Source organism: Lagenorhynchus albirostris, chromosome 7, assembly GCF_949774975.1.
Source record: "Lagenorhynchus albirostris chromosome 7, mLagAlb1.1, whole genome shotgun sequence".
NCBI lineage: Eukaryota > Metazoa > Chordata > Mammalia > Artiodactyla > Delphinidae > Lagenorhynchus > Lagenorhynchus albirostris.
In genome coordinates, this window is record NC_083101.1 from 89,902,007 (window position 1) to 89,920,997 (window position 18,991).

General features: G+C 47.0%; 1 protein-coding gene across 2 annotated transcripts in view; it reads left to right on the plus strand.

The window, feature by feature from the left end:
• Positions 1 to 10,589, plus strand: part of BICD2 (BICD cargo adaptor 2) — a 53,761-nt gene extending 43,172 nt beyond the window's left edge. The window contains exons 3-8 of one of the 2 annotated variants that reach the window (XM_060155470.1): positions 2,102 to 2,254; positions 2,593 to 3,027; positions 3,666 to 4,673; positions 4,919 to 5,070; positions 6,395 to 6,605; positions 8,048 to 10,589. In XM_060155470.1, the coding sequence (XP_060011453.1) occupies positions 2,102 to 2,254; positions 2,593 to 3,027; positions 3,666 to 4,673; positions 4,919 to 5,070; positions 6,395 to 6,605; positions 8,048 to 8,368 (2,280 nt within the window). In that variant the 3' untranslated portion in view covers positions 8,369 to 10,589. The remainder of the gene's footprint in view (positions 1 to 2,101; positions 2,255 to 2,592; positions 3,028 to 3,665; positions 4,674 to 4,918; positions 5,071 to 6,394; positions 6,606 to 8,047) is intronic. The other variant, XM_060155472.1, reaches the window with a different exon arrangement.
• Positions 10,590 to 18,991: the final 8,402 nt, after the last annotated feature.

Genomic DNA, 18,991 nt, shown 5'->3' on the forward strand with positions numbered 1-18,991 from the left:
TATATAGAGAGAGATTTATTGTAAGGAATTGGCTCCCTCAGTTGTGGGAGCTGGCAGATCCAAAATCTGTGGGTTGTGCCAGCTGGCTGGAGGCCCAGGGAAGAACTGATGTTGCAGCTTGAGTCTGAAGGCTGTCTTTTTTTTTTCCTCAAGGCCTTCAACTGACTGGATAAGGCCCACCCACACTATGGCACGTGATCTGCTTTACTCAGTGGGTCTACTAATTTAAATGTTAATCTCATCTAAAAGATACCTGAATGGCGACATCTAGACCGGTGTTTGACCAAATATCTGGATGCCAGGACCTAGGCAAGTTGACGCTAAGATTAACCATAACAGTCAGTTGGGTGGTTAACAAGGGAAATGGCCAGAGTCGAGGTGTATGCAGAACTTTGTTAGGAAGCAAGTAAGTATATGTTTCTTCCCATTGCCACTCACACTGTTATTTTGTTTATTTTTGCCTAATAGGAGTTTTGGTTTCCGGGGGCCTTGCATTTCTCCAGTCAGTAACTTGGTGTGTTTTTTCTGGTGTTGGCTCTTGGGTACCTCCTTGGGTCACTTATTGAGAAGACTGCATCAGTCCATTTACTGGAGATTTTGGTAGTGAGCGTTTGTCACGAGTGCTTGATACATATAATGACTCACTCCCCTCTCTGTTGCTTTCTTGAACTTTTTTTCTTATTGGTCCTATTTCATTTTACCAATCCAACATTGCCGTTCCGTGTGTACCTATATGGAATCTTAGTGTATGCACGGATGTGATCACAGGAAACCTCAGCACCAGCAGAGAGGCCAGTGTGCTGGGTGAGGAGGACAGAGTGAGCTATGGGGCCCAGTGGGTGATCGCGCTTCTAGCCGAGGGTCCAGGTGGGGCGGTGTTGGCCTGGGTGGGGGGGTGTTAGGTCTTTGCAGGCATGTGGGGGAAGCTGCTTGGATTGTTGGGAACAGGGATGTGGGGAGAGATGGAGAGTTTGTCTAGGGGATGATTCTGCCCCCATGGCACACTGGCCATGTCTGGAGGCAGTTTCAGTGGTCACAACAGGGGTGCGGGCTGCATCCAGTAGGCAGGGCTCAGGTCGCTGCTAAGCATCCTGCAGTATACAAGATGGCCCCAGAATGTGGGCCAAGGGACCCAGGTCCTGGCACACGGCGCATAGTAGCAGCCGGTTGAGAATTCCCACCAGTCTTGAGTGCACAGTTAATGACAGGTCTGCACTGGCCTCTCTCCGTGCATGGTATCTGAATCCTCAAGGCACCTCGGAGGCAGGAACTCTTTTTTTAACAACTTTATTGAGATAATTCATAGCCCTTACAACTCACCCACTTAAAGTGTACAGTCAGTGGATTTTAGTATAGTTACAGATTTATGCACCATCCCAAATCAATTCTAGAATATTACATCATTCCAAGAAGAAACCCCGTTAGCAGTCACTCTCCATCCCATCTTCTCCTTGCCCCCCAGCGACCACCCATCTGCTTTCTATCTCTGTGGATTTGCCTATTCTGGACATTTCATGTAAGTGGAATCTTACAATACAATACATGACCACTAACACCTCTTCTTTTACTTATGTTGTTTTCAAGATTTATTTGTGTTACAGCATGTTATCTCATCAGTTGGGGGACATTTGAGTTGTTTCCACCTTTGCTATTGTGAATAGTGTCTGAACATTTGTGCACAAGATTTTGATGGACGTGTGTTTTCCTTTCTCTCGAGTGCATGCCGAGGAGGGGCATTGATGGGTCAGATGTTAACTCTGTGCTGAACTGTTCGAGTAGCTGCAGACTGTTTCCACAGCACTGCACCATTGTACATGCTACCAGCAGCATGTGACCGAGGAACTACCCTGAACCCCATTTTACAGATGAAGAAACCAAGGGTCAGAGCAGGCTGAGATCCTGCATTGTTCACTGCAATACCTCACAGCCCAGGGCCCCAGCTCCTCGCCAGGTGGCCACATCGGGCACCAGAGCAGGCCTGGGATTCCAAGTCCCAGCTGTATGACCACTATGGTGGGCCTGGCTGCACTGAGCTCCTCCTGCCCCAGGGGTGGTGAGACCAGCTAGGGCAGGCTGCTCACACCTGCCTTCCTCCTGGCAGATCAACCAAAATGTAGAGATTCAGCGTGGCCGCCTGCGGGATGACATCAAGGAGTACAAGTTCCGGGAGGCCCGCCTGCTGCAGGACTACTCGGAGTTGGAGGAGGAGAACATCAGTCTGCAAAAGCAGGTGTCTGTGCTCAGGCAGAACCAGGCAAGTATCTGGGCTGGGCAGGTGGGACAGGTAGGTTGGCTCTGGGCCACGGCCCTGGCCTAACCCTCACTTTCACTTGGCAACACTTTAAGTCACCTGACAAATTGGCAGTGTGGATGTGTTCTGATTTCCGTGGCATCTCTGGTGATGAGCAAGTCTCATGCTTCTGCACTGTTCATACCACGTGCACGTGTGTCCCAGGTGTGGGCTGACCATTTCCTGTGTGCACCTCATGCCTGTAACCCTCTAAGCATCCGTGTCTTCCCAGCTGTGTAGTCAGCACAATGGTGCTTCTTCCCCATTCCTCAGGCATAGAAGAGTGTTGACCTCTTTCACAGGTGGAGTTTGAGGGTCTCAAGCATGAGATCAAGCGTCTGGAGGAGGAGACCGAATATCTCAACAGCCAGCTGGAGGACGCCATTCGGCTCAAGGAGATCTCGGAGCGGCAGCTGGAGGAGGCGCTGGAGACGCTGAAGACAGAGCGGGAGCAGAAGAACAGTCTGCGCAAGGAGCTGTCGCACTACATGAGCATCAATGACTCCCTCTACACCAGCCACCTGCACGTCTCCCTGGACGGCCTTAAGCTCGGTGATGACGCCGAAGCCCTGGCCAATGGCTTTGAGCACGGTGGCCTGGCCAAGCTGCCGCTGGACAACAAGACCTCCACACCCACCAAGGACGGCCTTGCTCCACCTTCCCCCAGCCTCGTTTCTGACCTCCTCAGTGAGCTCAACATCTCTGAGATCCAGAAGCTTAAGCAGCAGCTAATGCAGGTGAGCGGGTGGGTAGCCCCACCCCACCCAGGTCTTGTCACAGCCCCGGGCCTTGGGCCCACATGCACCATTCCCACCTCCACTCCTGTCCCCCATGGTGTTGGCCAGACCTGCTCGTCACCAGGACAGCGCTTTCCTGACACTTTGTCAATGCTATGCACCTTCTTTTACTTACGTTTCTTTTACATAGGTAATTCTGTATTGTTAACCTAAGTGGAATTGCAGCATTATAGGTGGAAGGTGCCCAGAGAATTAGGTTTCTGGTTACAAGTTTGGGCACCACCAGAGGTTTTCTTACGTCGCTCTGAGGTCCCTGTGTGTAGTTTCCCATGCTGTGTCCTGTAGACACGTCACGTCAGGGTTTCCTGCCCCGACTGAACAGAATCCCAGGGTCTGCACCACAGCCCCTTGGTTCACTGCATGTCTCTGAGGAGGGACTCACCAAGCCCCGCAAGCATCTGGGCAGGGGGAAGAGCCATCATAGCCCCACACATGACACCTCCACCCGAATTTATCACAGAGAGGCTAGCAGGGTGATGGTCATGGCATGGATGGGGTCACTCCTGGGACTGTCCAGGGGTCTTCTGAGCGCAAGTACTCCTGTGGGCTGTTGACGGGCCTTTTCTGTGCCTTCGCAGATGGAGCGGGAGAAGGTGGGCCTGCTGGCAACGCTGCAGGACACACAGAAGCAGCTGGAGCAGGCCCGAGGGGCCCTGTCGGAGCAGCACGAGGAGGTGAGCCGCCTCACAGAGAACCTGAGTGCTCTGCGGCGCCTGCAGGCCAGCAAGGAGCGGCGGACAGCCCTGGACAGTGAGAAGGAGCGAGACAGCCATGAGGATGGTGACTACTATGAGGTGGACATCAATGGGCCTGAGATCCTGGCCTGCAAGTACCGTGTGGCCCTGGCAGAGGCTGGTGAGCTTCGGGAGCAGCTGAAGGCGCTGCGCAGTGCACACGAGGCCAGCGAGGCCCAGCACACCGAGGAGAAGGGCCAGCATGAGGCCGAAAGCCAGGCGCTCACTGAGAAGGTCTCCCTGTTGGAGAAGGCCAGCCGCCAGGACCGCGAGCTCCTGTCCCGGCTGCAGATGGAGCTGAAGAAGGTGAGCGACGTCGCAGGCGAGACACAAGGCAGCCTGAGCGTGGCCCAGGACGAGCTGGTGACCTTCAGTGAGGAGCTGGCCAACCTCTACCACCACGTGTGCATGTGCAACAACGAGACGCCCACCCGTGTGGTGCTGGACTACTACCGAGAGGGCCCGGCTGGCGCCGGCAGCTGCAGCCCTGAGACCCGTGGGCGTCGCTCACCTGTCCTGCCCAAGGGGCCGCCTGCCTCAGAGGGTAGGGCCAGGGACAGCAGCCCCTCACCTGGCTCCTCACTGCCCTCGCCCCTGAGTGACCCACGCCGGGAGCCCATGAACATCTACAACCTGATCGCCATCATCCGTGACCAGATCAGGCACCTGCAGGCAGCTGTGGACCGCACCACAGAGCTGTCGCGGCAGCGCCTGGCCTCACAGGAGCTGGGCCCAGCTGCGGACAAGGACCGGGAGGCACTCATGGAGGAGATCCTGAAGCTGAAGTCGCTGCTCAGCACCAAGCGGGAGCAGATCACCACGCTGCGCACGGTGCTCAAGGCCAACAAGCAGGTGTGCACGGCGCTCGGGTCCATCAGGGGCGGGCACGTGGGCGGGGGGTTTCTCACCCTCCCTGGCCTCCTGTCCGTGCTGTTCCTGCTACTGAAGGAAAGATGTGAGAAAACCTCACCTCAGTGCTGCGGGGAGGGGCTGAGGCCTTTGAGAGGGCTGGCTGGGGCCTTGGTCTGTGGCACTGAGGCAGCAGACCTCTCCTGGCGCCCCTCACCTGCCCGTCTTTTGCATCTCTGACCCCCTAGACAGCAGAGGTGGCCCTCGCCAACCTAAAGAGCAAGTACGAGAACGAGAAGGCCATGGTGACCGAGACCATGATGAAGCTGCGCAACGAGCTCAAGGCCCTCAAGGAGGACGCGGCCACCTTCTCCTCACTGCGTGCCATGTTCGCCACCAGGTAACGCTCACTGCTCCTTTCGCTGCTCAGCAGCCCAGGGGCCCAGTTTTGTCTCCACTTTACGCCTAAGATGAGAAAGTTGGAAGCAGAAAGCTGAAAGAGTGGGTCCTTATGGCCAGGCTGGAGGCATGAGCTTCGAAGGAGAAACAGGCAAGTGGGCAAGCCAGTGATAACAAATGAGTTTGCCCCCAGAACTTGGTGGGAAGTTCATGTATTTAGAAGGAAGGTTTCCCTCCCAGCAGGGGCGGGGTCCCAGTGCTGCCCCTCTGACCCTACCAGTTAAGAGTTTGTGGGGGTGGCAGGCGGCGTCTTTCTTTAGGCCAGTCCTGTGGTCAGGAAGCCGGGCAGGTGCAGAGCTGGAGGCTGCTTTTGGGGCCTGCTTCTGGGTGTTTCCCTATTCAGAGAGGCATGGTGCCATCTGCTGGCCAGTGTCAGGGTTGGGAGGCTGAGGCTCTGGGTTAAACAGCGTTGAAACTGAGCTCAGGGCCTACTTTGCCTTGTGCCAGGGTGCTGGGCACTCCCTGCATTTCAGCGATGTGGGAGGAGGGGGCAAAGACAAAGAAAGAAGCTTCCAGGCCTCTCTGGAAGCTTTCTTTCCTCCTGGGCAAAGTGCTTGGGAAAGATCTCAGTTAGTCCTCAGCACATAGTATGTTGACCCTTGCTTCCTCAACTTGTTTTATTTAAAAGCCTGACTTGTCAGATGGTGCCAAGATTGCAAACCTCGGGGCAAGGGTTAAAACTTGCTGATGGTCCTTGGCCTTGGTGGATGGGGGTGTAGGGTGGGTGTGCCCACCATCCCCTTCACCCAGGCCGCACTCCCTCCCTCAGGGACAGGCCCAGGATGGGCATTTCTCTCCCAGCTCCTTACCTAGGTGGGGAGCATGTGCCACAGCTCAGCAGATACTAAAATAGGGCTGTTTATGACATCCACATGTGCTTTTCCCAGGCTCTGGTTAGCCATTTGTTCTAGACTTACTAAGCACCTACTGTGTGCCTGGGCTATTCCGGGAGCAAGCCAATTCCTGCCCTCGGGTTTATCCCCACATCCTGAGAGCCAAGTGATATCACACCTCCAGCCCGCCTGCCCCTGAGCCACCTGGAGGCCTTGAAGGGCAGCCACCACCTCCTTTAGTGAAAACTGGCTTCAGAGAGCCCCTCCCAGAGAAAGCCAAACCTCAGAGGGGCACATCCTCTTCGTTTCTAGCCCAGTGAGCAGATGGGGTCTGCTCACCTTCTGGAGCCCTCAGTACGGGAGCCATGATCACACACGCCGCTGGCTTTCCCAGGTCCTTCAGCCACGCCCTTGCCTCTTGCGTCCCCGCAGGTGTGACGAGTACATCACACAGTTGGATGAGATGCAGCGGCAGCTGGCAGCTGCTGAGGACGAGAAGAAGACACTCAACTCGCTGCTGCGCATGGCCATCCAGCAGAAGCTGGCGCTGACCCAGCGGCTGGAGCTGCTTGAGCTGGACCATGAGCAGACCCGGCGAAGCCGCGCCAAGGCCACCCCCAAGGCCAAGCCTGGTACCCCGAGCGTAAGTCACACCTGCGCCTGCGCTAGTGACAGGGCTGAGGGTGCTGGGCTTGCTGCCCAGGTGCTCTGTGGCGAGAAATATAACGTTTACTGCGATTAGGCCCGCAAGGGTACACGCTGCAGCTAATAACCTGCCGCATATCACCTGTCCGCTTCACCTCAACTAACCTGGCAGCAGCGGGACCATGGTGCTAGGCTGGTCTTAACTGTGACTAATGCACAGAGGGAAGAAGTTAGCAGAGGCAGCCTGCTTCTCCACCTGGACACTGCAAGCTTTGTGTCTGTTTCTCACCCCTCGGGACCACCCTTCACAGCAGCTGCTCTCTTGGAGGGGTGGTCAAGGTGGGGTTGGAGCCATCTGTCCTCACAAAAATGTGGCTTCCCGGGGCCCGCGTGCCATTGGCTCTCACTGGGAGGGGCAGAACTTGCATTGAAACTTGCATGTTCCCTGCATGTGTCTAATGCAGTTGTACTGCCCCGGCACCCAGAAACCAGTGTTAGAGGTTCCAGCCTGAATCCCAGGTGCGGCCTCGGAGGACACTCTGTGCTTGGTACAGATTACGGAGACAATTATTTTGTAGTTTGCGCGGCATCTCGTTACAGTTTATATTTGGGACAGAATTACAGAATTCCTTCCCCTAAACCCAGAGGAAGAGCAGCCCTGTGTCCCATGTCCTCCAGCCCAGGCGTACACGTGCTCAAGAGGCCCAGGCATACCTAACCACACCCCAGACCAGAGCTCAGCAGCCTCAGCTTCTCTTTCTGAGATTTGTACGCTTGTCCGGTGGCCTGCAAGGTGACAAATCGGCAGGCCAAAGGCTTGGGTTTTTTCTAATGAGAAAAACTTCCCAAGTGCCTGGCCAGACCTCTGTCCTCACAGGAAGCCCATCCTTTTGTACTTAGAGTGTCCCCAGCTTCCAGTTGGATTTTTTCACTCTCTGCCCATTATCAGGCCTTCCTCTCAGGGGGCTTCAGACTACAAGAAACAGGGCTGTGGAAACCCCCAACCTGAGCTTGAGTTACCAGCGGGCCAGGCTGAAATGAGGGACTGGGTTCCACACCTATTAACTGAAGCCCAGCCTGGTGTAGGAAGGGAACCTTGAATGGACCCAGGGCTAGTTTCAGGATTCACAGTAGGAGGAATATGGTTCTTGATCATCAGTGCAATTCCAGAGGTGGTGACAGGCAGGAAAGGCAGCCATAGTACTCCCCCATGCTCAGAAGCTGCACCCACACCAAGAGCTTTGGCAGCCGAACTTCTCTCAGTGTTTCTCTCCATGTCATCCTTGGGCCCACCAGTCATGAAGGTGCACTCTTCCTGAATAGCTCTTTGCCTCCTCTCTCTGGGGCCCAGAGGGGGAATTTTCATTGTCCCTGCACACTGGTATCTGCCCTCATTCCACTCTTTCCCTTAATGCCCAAGCATGTCTCAATTCCCACCAGATGCCAGGTGCTACCCAGACCAACTTGGATTTGGCAAACTGCGGAGTGAAGATACACAGGATGGACCATACCTGTCCCTTCTGTGTGCCTATACCCAGCTCCAGGCTGTTTTGCAGATGGGATGTCAGATCTTGGATTCCCCTCCCACTTGAGAAGATGTCAGGCCATCTCCCCTCTGCAAGCAGGACTTCCAGGGGCGTGGCTGCCTGCTGGTGCCGCATACTGCTTCTGCCTCCTTGCCAAGCCTGGCACACAGCTTCTCTCCATACTTGTAAAGTAAAGGGTCTTCATGAGGTACTCGGGGCCAGCGGCGCCCCCTAACACATGCAGGTCTTCTCTGCTGCCAACTAACACACCCATGCCCTCACAGCTCGGTGAGAGCTTTAGTTGTCTGACGGGTGACCGGTTCTAACGTTGTCTTGTTTTCTCCCATTTTCAGCTGTAGAGTAGCTGCTGGGAGGACTCGGCCGCCGGCCCTGTCACACTGCAGCCCCCTCCCCTCCTCTCCCATGGGCCCACGCAGAGGAAGGAAGGGCAGCCTAAAAGTCCACTTAGAAACGTTTTTGGATATGCTACTGCAATTCTTTTCAAAATAGCATTCCCCAAGTTTTTAATGGCAGAGGAAATAAAAGCTTTAATGTTGAGAATGCCGGCAGCTGCTGCTTGGAAAGGCCTTTGTACAGGCGCTGAAGAACCTGCTTGGACAGCGACCACCAGGCTTGCTTAGGAACCCTCTAGAAACACTCACCACTGGGGTCTCCCTATTACAGATACTCCTTTTTTACCCAATCCACCTGTGCACTTTTGATATTATATTTGCTTCCTTCATCCCTGGCGTAGAGATGGTCTCAGATGCCATAGTCTGTCTCGTGGTCCTGTAGCTCCCAATGGTGTGTTGATCTGTTATCAGCACATGGCACAGGTGTGTCCTCCTAGCGTGTAGCTCTAGACTGTTTAGGTGAAGGCTTCAACTTGGTAAGGAGCCCGGCTAAATGTATCCATGCTGTGGTTCAGCAGCCTTTTAATTATACGGCATTGTGGTTCGTGTTTGAAATTACAGATTTTAAATGCCATTGTTCATTAAGAAATCCAGGGTATTCGGATTCTGGGGTTTTTCATATTGTATTATTATTATTCTTAGGAATAGTTCAATGTAACAAGAAGAAAACTTGACCTTTGCTCTGGTTAAACAGTAAAAGGCACTTGAAAACAAAAAGATAAATTATTGAATGAGTAGTATTACCTACAAATTCCAGAATTTTCTGGGTTTTAGGACATTGTGAAGCATGACTGATTAACAGAATTTTATACAACTGTACCAGTGAAATTCCAAATTGGAATTGTTTTGTTACTCCGGTTGTTGTGCCAAATTGTGGTACACTTAGAAAATTCTACAGTCGTCGATTTTTAGGGTGTTATATTTCAACGCCTTTTTGTTAGTAATCATTGCCAGTAGTGCCTTCATCAGTTTAGGGAGGTGTTCCAGCGTAGTTTATTCTCTAAAATGGACAGTGAAGAGCTAGTTGGGAATGTTGAAGGCCAGTGTGGACCAATCAGTGTGAACAGGTGCACACCTTCTAACCTGACCCTGGGCATCTTCATTGAGGGAAAGAAAACAGCAATTGTGCAAAATTCTGTTAGTCAGTGATTCTTTACTGTGCAGATCCTTGCAAATTCAGGGGCTGAGAAAACGAAAGTGAACACAAACCTTGAGTGTGCTTTGGGAACCAAATGGACTTTATGGGACAAGCTAAGCAAGCTATGTGAACAACACGCCACGTTTGTGAAGAGTGGGGCGGGTGGCAGGGGAGCCGGCACTGTCGGCCTCGTGCATTGGGGTGAGGGCTAGCCATAGTATTCTTTGCAAATGTGAGAGAGAGACATTATATATTCTCTTGCTTGGTGTAACTAATCACTGTTAATTTCAGGAAACAGAAGTCACTAAAGCTCCTTAGCAAACCAGATCTATGTCCTGTCCTGATTTGCTGAGTGAGGTTGTGCAAGTGGTCAAATTGGTACTCAAGGAGGAGGAAGAAAAAGTGTCCTCTCTCCTCCAAAATACAGGACAAATTATAATAATATAAGTAGCAAGAATAGAAGAATTCTGTTTCCTGGAATAAGCATTTTTATTCCTAGTTGTAGGGACCCCTATTTTTACCTTCTCTTACAGTGTTGATTCATAAGAAATAATGTTACATTTACAAAAACTTCATCTGTACGGGGTATTTATTTGCAATGATGTCTGTGTACTGTATTTTTTCTGTGCATTACCTTAGTGTCAGAATGTCTTTATTTTAAGATCATATGCATGTTCTCCTGCCAAGGAACCTTTACACAGACCCAAACAAACAAAAATGCCTTCAGATTCTGAGAAAATGAGGCACTGCATGGAAAAGGAATAGGAAGGAGAAATCAGTCACAACTTGGGACACAGACATATGGTGCAAATGTCTGTAAAGCCAGTGCACATAGGAACAGTGGGCCTGGGTAAAGGGTCACGTTGGTAGGACCAGTAAATAAAGAATAATAAAAAGACAAAGCACAAAACTTGTTCTCTGTGGCTGCTCCGACCCCCTGCTCCAGATGACTGTGGGTCCAGCAATGCACTATAATTCCAGCACCTAAAACAAGAAAACCAGCCTGTCGTTAACCCTGGTGGTGGAAACTGGAAGCAACCTGAAGCCCATCTCAGGAGGCGTGGGGGGAAGGGGAGACAAGGGGTGCCTCCCGTGACGGGCGTCAGGTGTCATGAGCACCCAGCAGCGTGGCAGTGAGAGCACATTGCCTTTGCATTGTACTGACTAGGAAGCAAAGAGATTTGCATGACGAGGGATCCTTTGCCCTCCAAACTCTTGCTCTTTGTGCCCAGGAATGAATAGGTGCAGGCAACAAGAGTTACTTGTTTGTCAACACAAAACCATGTTCACCTGCAGGAATGTGTTCAAGGCACGCTGAGCCCGTCCCAGTGATTGCTTGTGAGTGTGAGCATAGGGTACAAATCATGTCTGAGGGAATAGGAAGTCTTAGGGACAGTTTGCCACCTCTCCTTCTGATGGTCTCAGTCAGGCCTGAGTGATTTCACCCAAATCTCAGGGCTTCCCTTGGGGAGGCTGTCTGAGGTCAGGATCCTGCTACCCTGGCATCTCCTCTCCACCCGGAGTCTCCCTTGGCTTCATGGTCACTGAGAGGCCCCCTCCTTCTGACAATCCCCACCCATCCCACTTTAGTAGCATGGACCCATGTTCAGTTTGAACCTTTCTTTCCAAAGAGAATTGTTTTTGTAACTCAGGAGCTAGAAGGAGTCTTCTTTCCCTACTGTCCTGTCATCCCAGCAGTTCCCTGGAAGAGGTTGGGAAGAGAGCCTGCGACAGATCTGGAGGAGACCCCCAGGAGGAGGGGGCATTGGCAGTGAGCTGAGCAGGGCAGGCTCTTTTTCAGGTGGGGATACCACCCGGTCCTCGGCCCAGTCCTGCTTTTTGGGGTGTTTGATTTGCACAAGCGCATATGCTGAGGCCTTCCCTACCCCTCAGTGTGCTTCAGGTCCTTGAACATGTGCTTCTTCAGGAGTGGCAGGCTCCTGAGTGGGTGGGGTCCTGGGGAGCCTGTGGGAGGGGGCAGTTGGAGCTGAAAGGCTTTCCACTTGGTCTTCCTTTCCGAGAGGGAATGTCCCCATTCCTGCCACCTCCTCCATCTCCCTGCAGTGATTTTCACCCCCACACACCCAAGCAGGTTACCAGAGCTGGAAACAACAGCGCCAGCTTGGAGACACTGCCTCCTGCCTTTGGGAGCCTCCTGGAAAAACAGATATGCCTTCAGTCTGACATCACCTGGTGTGGAATTTTGGCAGGGATCAGATGCCATCAGGTTCGCCTCTGTGCTCATCTTTCATGTGTGCCCAAACAGAGCTGGAAGAGCGATGTGTTATCATTTTGTCAGGTTTCTTGTGGGAAAGCACACTGGCTCTTGTGAGTTCACCTCAGTCATCCATGAACTTGCCTTGGTAAGCCTAGGTCCCTGGAGCGGAGGCTCCCTCCTCCCCGCCACCCCCCCACCCACACCCACACACAGCTCCTCCTCCTAAGCAAATGGCAGTGCCACAGTACCTTACCCACAGAAAAGGCCTCCCTGCCTGGATAGTATGAGCACACCCCCTCGTGGGCCTCCATGAGAACAATAGGAATCAGTGGTCACACCCACACACACCAGGATCCATTTTCATCTCTTAAGGAATCAAGATTTGTTTTATTTACCCTAAAGTGTTTGTGAAGTATAGCACACATACATAGGAGTGCAAGCAAGTGTCCAGTGGCTGTATATTTGCAAAATGGACACACTCTGCAGCCACCATCCAGATGAGAAAGCAAATGAAGGCAGGCAGTCCCCCAAAGCCCTCGTGCTTTCTGCACCCACTCCCTTTCAGGGATAACTCCCTGAGTCTGTCAGTTCAGGCCACTTGTGCCATTTTCTGTACTTTATATAAATGGAAGCATACAGTAGAGACCCAGACCTATAATAGATTTGCTTACCAAACTACATTTGATTTCTCACACCATCATCGAACTATGGTTGTCTCACTTTTGGTTCAAAGACATAAATCAATTGACTGTAAAATGACGGGAAAAGTTATTCCATGCAAACAGTATCCAAAAGAGAACAGGAGTGATTCTACTAATATTAGACAGAATAGACTAATTAAGACAAAAATTGTTACAAGAGACCAAGAGGAGCATTATATAATGATAAAAAAGTCAATTCACCAATAAGATATAACAATTATAAACATATGCAACAGACAACCGAGCCCCCAAATACAGTGATAATACAAATTACAGAATACAAAAGAATAGACAAATAGATTGATGGAACAGATTAAAGAATGGTACTGGAACACCTGGACATCCACATGCAAAAAGTTAATCTAGACTCAGACCGTAAACGCTTCACAAAAATTAACTAAAATGGGGCTTCCCTGGTGGCTCAGTGGTTGAGAGTCCACCTGCCGATGCAGGGGACGCGGGTTCATGCCCCGGTCTGGGAAGATCCCACATGCCGCGGAGCGGCTGGGCCCGTGAGCCATGGCCGCTGAGCCTGCGCATCCGGAGCCTGTGCTCCGCAACGGGAGAGGCCACAGCAGTGAGAGGCCCGCGTACCAAAAAAAAAAAAAAAATTAACTAAAATGGATTGAAGACTTATACATAAAACTCAAAATTGTAAAACTTCTAGAAGATAACATAGGAGAAAATCTAGATGACCTTGGGTTTGGCTCTTTAGACACAACACCAAAGGCATGATCCATGAAAGAAATAATTGATAAGCTAGGCTTCATTGCAATTAAAAACTTCTCCTCTGCAAAAGACATTGTCAAGAGAATGAGAAGACGGCTGTCTTCTGGAAAGAAGCTATTTGCAAAAAACATAAACGTTTCATTTTGGATAAAATAAAAGGGAATACTCTTACACTGTTGATGAGAATGTAAATTGGTGCAGCCACTATAGAAAACAGTTTGGAGGTTCCTTAAAAAACTAAATACAGAGTTACCATATGATCCAGCAATCCCACTCCTGGGCTTATATCTGGAAAAGACAAAACTCTTAATTTGAAAAGATACATGCATCCCAGTGTTCATAGCAGGACTACAGTAGCCAAGACATGGAAGCAGCCTAAGTGTTCATCAACAGATGAATGGATAAAGAAGATGTGGTGTATATATATATGCAATGGACTATTACTCACTATAAAAAAGAATGAAATAATGCCATTTGCAGCAACATGGATGGACCTAGAGATTATCATACTAAGTAAAGTAAGTCAGATAAAGACAAGTATGATATCACTTATATGTGGAATCTAAAAATTAGTATAAATAAGCTTATTTACAAAACAGAAACAGACAGACAGAAAACAAGCTTATGGTTACAAAAGGGATAGGGGAGTGTGTGTGTGTGTGTATTCTAATCACTTTGCTGTAAACCTGAAACTAACATGGTATTGTAGGTCAGCTATACTTCAATAAAAATAAATACAAAAAAATTTCAGAATACCTTAATACTGTAATGGTAGTGTGTAAATCACTTAACTCTAGTATAAAAGCTAAAAGACAAAATTTAGCCACAATAATTTGTTAATGGTACACAATATAAAAATATGTAAATTGTGATATCAAAAACATAAAATGGGGGTGTAAAGCAGTACAGTTTTTATGTGTGATCAAAGTTAAATTGTCAATTAAAATTAACTGTTTTATGTAAGCCTCATGGAAACCACAAAGCAAAAACCTATAGTAGAAACACAAAAGATAAAGAGAAAGGAATCAAAGCACAACATTACAGACATTATCAAATCACAAATGAAAATAGGAAGAAAGGAACACAGGAATTACAAAGCAGTCAGAAAACATTTAGCAACATGGAAATAGTAAGTCCTTACCTATTAACAATTACTAAGTGTAAATGGATTAAGTTTTTTAATCAAAAGATACAGAGAGGCTGACTGGGTTAAAATTGAAGGAAAAAAAAAAAAAGACCCAACACCTTACAAGATCCTGCCTGTAATCAGTCCAGCTTTAATGACAGTTGTAGACTGAAGGCAAAGGTATGGAAAAAGATATTCTACGCAAATGGAAACCAAAAGAGAGCAGGGGTAGATATACTTCTGGCAGACAATATAGACTTTAAGTAAAAAAATGTGACAAGAGACAAGGTCATAAATAATGAAATAATGATAAAGGGGTCATTAAGAAGATATAACAATTGTAAATAGGTATGCACCCAACATTGCAGCATCTGAATATATAAAGCAAATATTAACATGTGAAGGTAGAAATAGATAGCAATGCAATAATAATAGACTTTAATATCCCACTTTCAACAGTAGAGCATCCAGACAGGAAATCAGTAAGGAAACATTGGACTTGAACTGCATTTTAGACCAAATGGACCTAACAGATACATACGAAACATTCCATCCAACAACAGAAGATATACGTTGTTCTTAAACACACATGGAACATTCTATCATACATTAGGTTACAAAACATAAGATCTTAACAAATTTAGGAAAACTGAAATCATAACAAGTATCATTTCTGACCCTAATGGCATGAAACTGGAAATGATTGACAGGAAATTTCACACACACAAAAAGGGAAGTTAACACACACCTGTACAACCAGTGGATCAAAGAAGAAATCAGAAGGAACATCAAAAAGTGTCTTGAAACAAATGGGAAAAAAGCATACCAAACTTATGGGATACAGAAAAAGCAGTTCTGAGTAGGAAGTTTGTAGTGATAAGTGTGTACATTAAATAAACAACCTAGGACTTCCCTGGTGGTCTAGTGGATCAGACTCTGTGCTCCCAATGCAGGGGGCCCGGGTTGGATCCCTGGTCGGGGAACTAGATCCTGCATGCATGCTGTAACTAAGAAGTCTACATGCTGCAACTAAAACCCAGTGCAGCCTAAATAAATAAATTTTTTTTTTTGCTGTACACGGGCCTCTCACTGTTGTGGCCTCTCCCGTTGCGGAGCACAGGCTCCGGATGTGCAGGCTCAGCGGACATGGCTCACGGGCCCAGCCGCTCCACGGCATGTGGGATCTTCCCGCACCAGGGCATGAACCTGTGTTCCCTAGCATCGGCAGGCGGGCTCTCAACCACTGCGCCACCAGGGAAGCCCCAATAAATAAATATTTTTAAAAAATAACCTAACCTTACATGTCAAGGAACTAGAAAAAGAAAAAGCCCAGCATTAACAGGAGGAAGGAAGTAGCAATTATAAGAGTAAAAATAAATGAAATGGAGATTAGAAAACAATAGAAAAGGTGAACAAAACAAGAGCTGTTTTTTGAAAAAATAAAATTGACAAACCTTTAGCAAACTTACTTTAAAAAGAAGATGCAAACAAAGTCAGGAATGAAAAAGGAGGCATTACAACTGATACTACAGAAATACAAGAATCATAAAATACTACTATGAACAATTATATGCCAACAAATTGGATAGCCTAGAAGACAGATATAAATTTCTAGAAACACAACCTACCAAGACTGAATTGTGAAGAAATATAAAATCTGAACAAACCAGTAACAAGGAGATTGAATTGTAATGAAAAACACCCCAACAAAGAAAAGTTCTGTACCTAAGGTTTCACTGGTGAATTCTACCAAACCTGTCAAGAATTAATACCAATCTGTCTCAAGCTCTTTCAAAAAATTGAAGAGAAGGGAACACTCCCTAATTCATTCTATAAAGCCAGCATTACACTGATACCAAAGCCCAACAGGGACGCTATAAAAGAAAATTACAAGCCAATACCTCTGATGAACATAGATGCAAAAATCCTCAACAAAGTCCTAGCAAACCAGATTTAACAGCACATTAAAAGTTCATCAAGTTGAATTGGGATTTATCCCTGGGATGCAAGAACAGTTCAACTTACATAATAAATGTAATATACAACATTAACAGAATGAAGGAAAACACATGATCATCTCAACTGAGGCAGAAAAAGGGACTTCCCTGGCAGTTCAGTGGTTAAGACTCTGCGCTTCCACTGCAGGGGACGTGGGTTCAATCCCTGGTTAGGGAACTAAGATCCCACATGCTGCACAGCATGGCCAAAAAATAAATAAAAAATATAGAGGCAGAAAAGGCATTTGACAAAATTCAGTATCCTTTCACAATAAAAATAGCCAACTAGGAACAGGAGGAAACTACCTCACCATAATAAAAGCCATATATGAAAAAGCGACAGCAAATATCCTACTCAGTGGTGTAAGACTTGAAAGCTTTTCCTCTAAGAGCAGGAACAAGGCAAGGATGCCCACTTTCACCACTTCTATTCTACAGAATTGGAAGTTCTAGCCAGAGTAATTAGGCAAGAAAAAAATAAAAGTCATCCAAATTGGAAAGGATGGATTAAAATTTTGTCTGTTTGCAGATGATATAATCTCATATGTAAAAAAACTGAAACGTTTGCACAGAAAATACTGTTATAATTAATAAATGAATTCAGCAAAGTAGAATACAAAGTCAATACACAAAAATCAGTTTTGTTTCTATACACTAACAATGAATAATCTGAAAAGGAAATTGAGAAAACAGTCCCATTTACAATAGCATCAAAAATAATAAATACTTAGGAATAAATTTAACCAAGGAGGTGAAAGACCTGTACACTGAAAATTATAAATCACTGATGAAAGAAGTTGAAGAAGGCACAAACAAATGGAAGGAAAATCCTGTGTTTATGATTGCAATAATTATTCTTAAAGTATCCATACTGCCCAAAGCAACCTATAGATTCAGTGAAATCTTATGAAAATTCTAATTTTCACTGAAAAAAAAATCCTAAAATTTGTATTGAACCACAATAGACTTCGTGTACCCAAAGCATTTTTGAGAAAGAAGAACAAAGCTGGAGGACTAACACTTCCTAATTACAAAGATATAATAAAATAATATCATACTGGGACTTCCCTGGCCGTTCAGTGGTTAAGACTCCATGCTTCCACTGTGGTGGGGCACAGGTTCAATCCCTGGTCAGGGAACTAAGATCCCGCCTACCACATGGTACAGCCAAAAACAAACAATATGATACTGTCATAAAAAGACACACTGACCAGAGAACTCTGTTCCATTAGAAAGTCCATAAACCCACACATATATCGTCAACTAACCTTCAACAAGGGCGCCACGAACACACAATGGGGAAATGATAGTCTCTTCAATAAATGGTGTTGGGAAAACTGGATACTTACTACAAAAGGATGAAACAGGACACATATCTTTCATTATTTAAAAAAAATCAACTTGAGAGCGATTAAAGACTTAAATGTAAGTAAGTCCTGAAACCATAAAACCATAAAAAAAGCTCCTTGACATTCATCTTGGCAGTCATTTCTTGGATATGACACCAAAAGAACAGACAACAAAAACAAGTGGGATTACATTAAACGAAAAAGCTTCTTCACAGCAAAGGAAACGGTCAACAAAATAAAAAGGCAACCTACATAATGGGAGAAAATATTTGCAAACTATATGTCTGACAAGGAGTAATATTCAAAATATGTAGGGAATTCAATGGGGAAAAAAAGTAACCTGATTAAAAAGTGGGCAAAGGACCTGAATAGACACTTTTCCAAGGAAGACATAGGTATGCCATTAGGTACATAAAAAGTTGCTCAACATCACTAGTCATTAGGGAAATTCAAATCAAAACCACAATGAGATATCACTTCACACCCATTAGAATGGCTATTATAAAAAGACAACAGATAACAAGTGTTGTTGAGGATGTAGAAAAAAGGAAACCTTTGTACACTGTTATAGGAATGTAAATTGGTACAGCCATTAGGGAAAATGGTACGAAAATTCCATAAAATTAAAAACAAAACTGCCGTATGATCCAGTAATCTCTCTTCTGGGCTTTTATCCAAGGGAAACAAAATCAGTATCACATAGAGGTTTGCAGTCCTGTGTTTATTACAGTATTTTTCACAATAGCCAAGATATGGAAACAAGTTAAGTGTACCTTGGCAGATGAATGAAGGTAATGTAGTATATACATACAATGGAATATTATTGATCCGTAAAAAGAAGGAAAGCCTGCCATTTGCAATGACATGGATGAACCTGGCAGGCATTATACTAAGTGAACTAAGCCAGGTAGAGAAAGATAAATACTGTGTGCTGTCATTCATATGTGGAATCTTAAAAAAAAAAAAAAATGTCTCATAGAAGCAGAGTAGAATGGTGGTTGCCAGGGGCTGGGGCTGGGGAAAATGGGGAGATATTGGACAAAGAGTACAAACTTTCATTTATAAGATGAATAAATTCTGGGGATCTAATGTACAGTGTGCAAATTAAATATGTAAAGCTGTATATAATTGGATCAGCATATAGTATAGATTACTATAGTTAGGAATATTGTATATATAAAATTTGC